Here is a 7,500-nt window from a genome sequence, read left to right on the forward strand (position 1 = left end):
AAAGAAATTGGATCTCAAGTGCCTGCTAGTAATGGACAATGCACCTGCTCATCCTCCAAACTTGGATGACCTAATTTTCGAGGAGTTTGGGTTCATCACAGTAAAGTTCTTGCCCCCGAATACCACTCCTCTCCTCCAACCCATGGACCAGCAGGTTATTGCAAACTTTAAAAAACTCTACACAAAAGCAATGTTTCACAGGTGCTTGACTGTGACCACAGACACTCACTTGACCCTAAGGGAATTTTGGAGAGAACACTTCAGCATCCTCCACTGCATAACCCTTATAGGTATGGCTTGGGAGGGAGTGACTACCAGGACTTTGAACTCTGCCTGGAGAAAATTGTGGCCAGATTGTGTCGACAAGAGGGATTTTGAAGAATTTGGGACTGACCCTAATGAGCCTATGTCTGTTGTAAAATCAATTGTGGCACTGGGGAGTTCCATGGGGTTGCATGTGAGTTTGGAGGATGTGGAAGAATTGGTGGAAGACCACAATGAAGAGCTGCAAGAGCTTCAGCAGGAAGAGCAACACATTGCAGCTCAGAATCTTGCTGCAGAGGAGGAGGAAGAGAGATGCAAGAAGGTGCCTTCTTCAGAAATTAAAGAGATTTTTACTATGTGGGGTAAGATGGAAAGCTTTTTGGAGAAACATCACCCTAAAAAGGTTGTTGCAAGCCAGGTTGGCAACATGTACAGTGACAAAGTCTTAGGCCATTTTAGGGAAGTGTTAAAGAGGCGCCAGAAACAGCTCTCTCCACAGTTATTTTGTGAGACAGGACTCCAGTGACTCTCAAGGTGGTCTTAGTGGCATTAAGAAACAGAGAAGAGAAGCAACCCCAGAAAAGCAAATGGTACCTGAGGTGTTGATGGAAGGGGATTCCCCGTCCAAACTATAAACAATCCACTCTCTCTCCTCCTCCAGTCTCCCATACACTAAGAAGAATCTCCAATAAAGGTAAGTGTTATGCTGTTAATGTTTCATTCATCATTTCCCATTGTATTGTTTATGTACTACATGCATATTTCATGTTAAAAAAATTTTTGTTTTAATACTTCTGGGTGTCAGGAACGAATTAATTGTATTTACATTATTTCTTATGGGGAAAATTGATTCGTAAATAGTAAATTTCGTTTATAGTAACGGCTCCAGGAACGGATTAATTAAGAACAACGAGGGACCACTGTATATATATATATATATATATATATATATATATATATATATATATATATATATATATTATATATATATATATATATATATATATATATATATATATATACATATATATATATATATATTATATATATATATATATTGTATATATATATATATATATATATATATATATATATATATATATATATATATATATATATATATATATATATATATATATATATATATATATGCATGCAATAAGATCACAGTAAACAGGTGATTTCAGAATATGCAAAACAACCACTCTGAAAGAATAGAGAAATTCCAAGCGCTGTCGTGACTACTCACATTATCAAGGAACATAGTTCCTTGATAATGTGAGTAGTCACGAAAGCGCTTGGAATTTCTCTATTCTTTCAGAATGGTTGTTTTGCACACACACACACACACACACAGGAGGAAGGGCAAACACACCCCACAGAATCTCCCACCAAAAGACTCCACCCGCGACATTCCCAACGCAACTGAGCAACCTATACTACAACCCACTCACTGTTCCCTCTGCCACCAACCCCCATATCACAAACCTCACCGCAACAGCTGCCCCTTATGGGCATTCTGACCCCACCCCCATCAACACAAACCCCACCTACACCACAGCCCCATATAGGCCCCCACCAAGGCTCTCGCTCCCCCAACCCCAATATACTTGCATGACCACAATGATAGAAAAGAAACTAAAGGTTTGGTACACAAACGCGGATGGAATAACGAATAAACATGAGGAGTGGAATGAAAGAATCAGTGAAAAATCCCCAGACATCATAGCAGTCACAGAAACAAAACTCGCTGAGACAATAACAGACACAATCTTCCCAACAGGATATCAGATCCTGAGGAAAGATAGAAGGAGTAGAGGGGGAGGAGGGGTTGCACTGCTCATAAAACACCAATGGGGATTTGAGGAAATGGAAGGCATGGACATGATTGGAGAAAGAGACTACATTGTAGGTACAACTCAGTCCGGAGAACATAAAGTAGTCATTGGAGTGATGTATAACCCACCACAGAACTGCAGGAGGCCAAGAGAGGAGTACGAAGAAAACAACAGGGTGATGGTGGACACACTGGCTGAGGTGGCAAGAAGAGCTCACTCGAGCAGAGCAAAGTTACTGGTAATGGGCGATTTCAACCACAGGGAGATCGACTGGGAAAACCTGGAGCCACATGGGGGTCCCGAAACATGGAGAGCCAAGATGATGGATGTGGTACTTGAAAACCTCATGCATCAACATGTCAGGGACACAACCAGAGAGAGAGGGGAGGATGAGCCAGCAAGACTGGATCTTGTGTTCACCCTGAGCAGTTCAGACATCGAGGACATCACTTACGAGAGGCCCCTTGGAGCTAGCGATCATGTGGTTCTGAGTTTTGACTATATAGTAGAGTTACAAGTGGAGAAGGTAACAGGAACTGAAGGGGACAGGCCAAACTATAAAAGGGGGGACTACACAGGTATGAGAAACTTCCAGCAGGAGGTTCAGTGGGACAGAGAAATGGTAGGAAAATCAGTAAACGAGATGATGGAATATGTGGCAACAAAGTGCAAGGAGGCAGAGGAAAGTTTTGTTCCCAAGGGAAACAGAAATAATAGGAAGACCAAAACGAGTCCTTGGTTTACCCGAAGGTGTAGGGAGGCAAAAACTAAGTGCAACAGAGAATGGAAAAGGTACAGGAGGCATAGGACCCAGGAAAACAAGGAGATTAGTAGAAGAGCCAGAAACGAGTATGCGCAGATAAGGAGGGAGGCCCAGCGACAGTATGAAAACGACATAGCATCGAAAGTCAAATCTGACCCGAAACTGCTGTATAGCCACATTAGGAGGAAGACAACAGTCAAGGACCAGGTGATAAGGCTGAGGAAAGAAGGTGGAGAACTCACAAGAAACGATCAAGAGGTATGTGAGGAGCTCAACACGAGATTTAAGGAAGTATTTACAGTAGAGACAGGAAGGACTCTGGGGGGACAGACCAGATGGGGACACCAACAAGGAATACACCAACAAGTGTTGGACGACATACATACAGATGAGGAGGAGGTGAAGAAACTGCTAAGGGACATCGATACCTCAAAGGCAATGGGACCGGACAACATCTCTCTATGGGTCCTTAGAGAGGGAGCAGATATGTTGTGCGTACCACTTACCACAATCTTCAACACATCCCTGGAAACTGGGCAACTACCTGAGGTATGGAAGACGGCAAATGTAGTTCCCATTTTCAAAAAAGGAGACAGAAAAGAGGCACTAAACTATAGACCTGTGTCATTGACGTGTATAGTATGCAAAATTATGGAGAAGATTATCAGGAGGAGAGTGGTGGAGCACCTGGAACGGAACAGGAGTATAAATGCCAACCAGCACGGATTCACGGAAGGCAAATCCTGTGTCACAAACCTTCTGGAGTTTTATGATAAAATAACAGAAGTAAGACAAGAGAGAGAGGGGTGGGTTGATTGCATCTTCTTGGACTGCAAGAAGGCCTTTGACACAGTTCCTCACAAGAGATTAGTGCAGAAGCTAGAGCATCAGGCGCATATAACAGGAAGGGCACTGCAATGGATCAGAGAATACCTGACAGGGAGGCAACAACGAGTCATGGTACGTAATGATGTATCACAGTGGGCACCTGTGACGAGCGGGGTCCCACAGGGGTCGGTCCTAGGACCAGTGCTATTTTTGGTATATGTGAACGACATGACGGAAGGGTTAGACTCAGAAGTGTCCCTGTTTGCAGATGATGTGAAGTTAATGAGGAGAATTAAATCTGATGAGGACCAGGCAGGACTTCAAAGAGACCTGGACAGACTGGACACCTGGTCCAGCAAATGGCTTCTCGAATTTAATCCTGCCAAATGCAAAGTCATGAAGATAAGGGAAGGGCACAGAAGACCACAGAGTATAGGCTGGGTGGCCAAAGACCGCAAACCTCACTCAAGGAGAAAGATCTTGGGGTGAGTATAACACCGAGCATGTCTCCGGAAGCACACATCAATCAGATAACTGCTGCAGCATATGGGCGCCTGGCAAACCTGAGAACAGCATTCCGACACCTTAGTAAGGAATCATTCAAGACACTGTACACCGTGTATGTCAGGCCCATACTGGAGTATGCAGCACCTGTTTGGAACCCGCACTTGATAAAGCACGTCAAGAAACTAGAGAAAGTACAAAGGTTTGCAACAAGGTTAGTTCCTGAGCTAAGGGGAATGTCCTATGAAGAAAGATTAAGGGAAATCGGCCTGACGACACTGGAGGACAGGAGGGTCAGGGGAGACATGATAACGACATATAAAATACTGCGTGGAATAGACAAGGTGGACAAGGACAGGATGTTCCAGGGAGGGGACACAGAAACAAGAGGCCACAATTGGAAGTTGACACAAATGAGTCAGAGAGATAGTAGGAAGTATTTCTTCAGTCATAGAGTTGTAAGGCAGTGGAATAGCCTAGAAAATGGCGTAGTGGAGGCAGGAACCATACACAGTTTTAAGACGAGGTTTGATAAAGCTCATGGAGCGGGGAGAGAGAGGGTCTAGTAGCAACCGGTGAAGAGGCGGGGCCAGGAGCTAGGACTCGACCCCTGCAACCACAAATAGGTGAGTACACACACACACACACACACACACACACACATCTATATATATATATATATATATATATATATATATATATATCTATATATATATATATACATTCACTTAACATCTCCCAAAATCTCTCTCTCTCCTCTACATTCCTCTCTTCTCCAGGTGCATACACGCTTATTATGACCCACTTTTCACATCCAACCTTTACTTTAATCCACATAATTCTTGAATTTACACATTCATATTCTCTTTTCTCCTTCCATAACTGATCCTTCAACATTACTGCTACCCCTTCCTTTGCTCTAACTCTCTCAGATACTCCAGATTTAATCACATTATTTCCCCCCACCGAAACTCCCCTACCCCCTTCAGCTTTGTTTCGCTTAGGGCCAGGACATCCAACTTCTTTTCATTCATAACATCAGCAATCATCTGTTTCTTGTCATCTGCACTACATCCACGCACATTCAAGCATCCCAGTTTTATAAAGTTTTTCTTCTCTTTTTTAGTAAATGTCTACAGGAGAAGGGGTTACTAGCCCATTGTTCCCGGCATTTTAGTCGCCTCATACGACACGCATGGCTTACGGAGGAAAGATTCTTTTCCACTTCCCCATAGACAATAGAAGAAATAAAGAACAAGAGCTATTTAGAAAAGGGGGAAAAACCTAGATGTATGTGTCTATATATATATATATATATATATATATATATATATATATATATATATATATATATATATATATGCATGTGCGTGTCTGTGAAGTGTGACCAAAGTGTAAGTAGGAGTCGCAAGATATCCCTGTTATCTAGCGTGTTTATATATATATATATATATATATATAATATATATATATATATATATACACACACACACCACCCCATCCCTCCTGGTGGCACGCTGATCGTCCGGCGCCTCACACATGATCCTTGCCCATTATTACCCTGTTTTACGGTACGTTTAATTAGATTAATAATGGGGTCGGCGCCGATGGTCTTTTCCTTATTATGGAGGTATGACCAATGTACCCTCCCTATATTGGTACACACACGTGATCCTCACAATATTTATCACCACGACATCCTTACATATACTGGTGCTTATACACACACATGAATCCATATACACAGACATACATAGGCCTGAAGTACATATAACTGGTGAAGTGTTATTGGTTAGTTAATGCGAAAACAAAAGTCAACAATGATAAGAAACCATCAGAATCCTACGAAACTATGCTGTAGATTTCTAAATACCCGTGAGGTGCTAGAGCTGGTCGAGACAACTTTATCTCCAAGTTCAGGGTAAGTGTGCGTGTGTCCTCGTGTGTGTCAAGGGAGAAAACACTATTGGATCATGTAACGTCCCTCGCGCCTTCGTCATACAATCCTCAGCTACACTATACACGCCAGCCATGTACCCACTTTCAATACTCATCGCCGGATCAATCAGGCTGTGATGGATATGTGGGTCAGCGGACCACCAGTAGTAACAGCCTGGGTGACCATGCAAGAACCAACGAGCCTGGCCTATGGCCGGGCTCCGGTAGTAGAAAAAAATTCTAGGAACTCATTCATTATTATACAATGGTGACGTCAAATCTCAAACTGCAAATATATTTTGGATTCTTTTATCATTTTCTTGCTCATAGTACAATTTCTAAAAGTTGTTTTCTATCACAACAAAAACTTAATATCTAAGAATGTCATAATAAACATGCAATAATTTTAATAAAATATCAGAAGTTATGAAAAAGTGGCTCCTATACATTCAGTAGATGTCCACATTTTTATTACACGACGTGCGTCTGCAGCTCGACATCCTATGATGACAGTTTTCACTTAAAAGATATTTACAAAAAATTCCTGTGTCCACATCAAACGAGACTTTTTCTCGGGGGGGGGGGGGGGTAAAAACTTCCTGAAACTGGTTAAGACCGTTCACTGGAGCTTTTGGTCATTTGTCGGAGACCCTGAGTTGGCTTTCAGTCCACTCAATAAATTAAGTGTATAGTAACACATCTTGCCCATCTACCTGGAGAGAATTCCGGGGGTCAATGCCCCCGCTCCCCGGTCCATGACCAGGCCTCCCGGTGGATCAGGGCTTGTAACTACCGGCTTCACGCACTAACCACAGCCTGACTGGTCAGATACTGACTTTAGCTATTTGTCCAGTTCCCTCTTGAAGATAGCCATGGTAATTTCCCTTATATATGCTGGGAGGCTGTTGAACAGTCTTGGGCCCTGACACTTATTGTTTTCCCTTAGTGTACTCATGACACCTCTGCTTTTCATAGAGGGTGTGTTGAACCGTCTACCATGATAATAATATGAACACATGAGTAAACTGCAGTAAAATTCAACACAAGCTCCACAGTGAACATAATGACTCACCTTGAAGTTTGAGATGACGCCCTCCAGGTAGTAATGCCACTCCAGGGATCGCAGGTAAATCTGGTGCCAGCGCTTCTCCAGAGAGCGTGCTTTGCGAGGGATGATGTCCTTGGTGCCACGCCGAGGTGGCTGCTGTCGGGAGGTGGGTTGAGGGGTGGAGGATGAGGGAAATTCCTGGGTGCCAGTGGTCTCACAGTCGGCTGCTGGTGCTGCTGCAGCGGCGGCGGCGATACGTTCGTACTGACGGAGGACGCTCTTCAACACTGGTCCATGGGCCTCGATGTCTTTCAGCA

At 43.2% G+C, this 7,500-nt stretch overlaps 1 protein-coding gene across 5 annotated transcripts in view; it reads right to left on the reverse strand.

Moving 5' to 3' along the window:
* The window catches only part of LOC128689731 (uncharacterized), a 365,227-nt gene that overhangs the window by 97,744 nt on the left and 259,983 nt on the right, over positions 1–7,500 (reverse strand). For all 5 annotated transcript variants that reach the window (XM_070087631.1, XM_070087628.1, XM_070087629.1 and 2 more), the window contains one exon: positions 7,208–7,500. This exon is cut by the window's right edge and continues 4 nt beyond it. In XM_070087631.1, the coding sequence (XP_069943732.1) occupies positions 7,208–7,500 (293 nt within the window). The remainder of the gene's footprint in view (positions 1–7,207) is intronic.

This window comes from Cherax quadricarinatus, chromosome 22 (assembly GCF_038502225.1).
Source record: "Cherax quadricarinatus isolate ZL_2023a chromosome 22, ASM3850222v1, whole genome shotgun sequence".
In the NCBI taxonomy this organism is placed as follows: Eukaryota; Metazoa; Arthropoda; class Malacostraca; order Decapoda; family Parastacidae; genus Cherax; species Cherax quadricarinatus.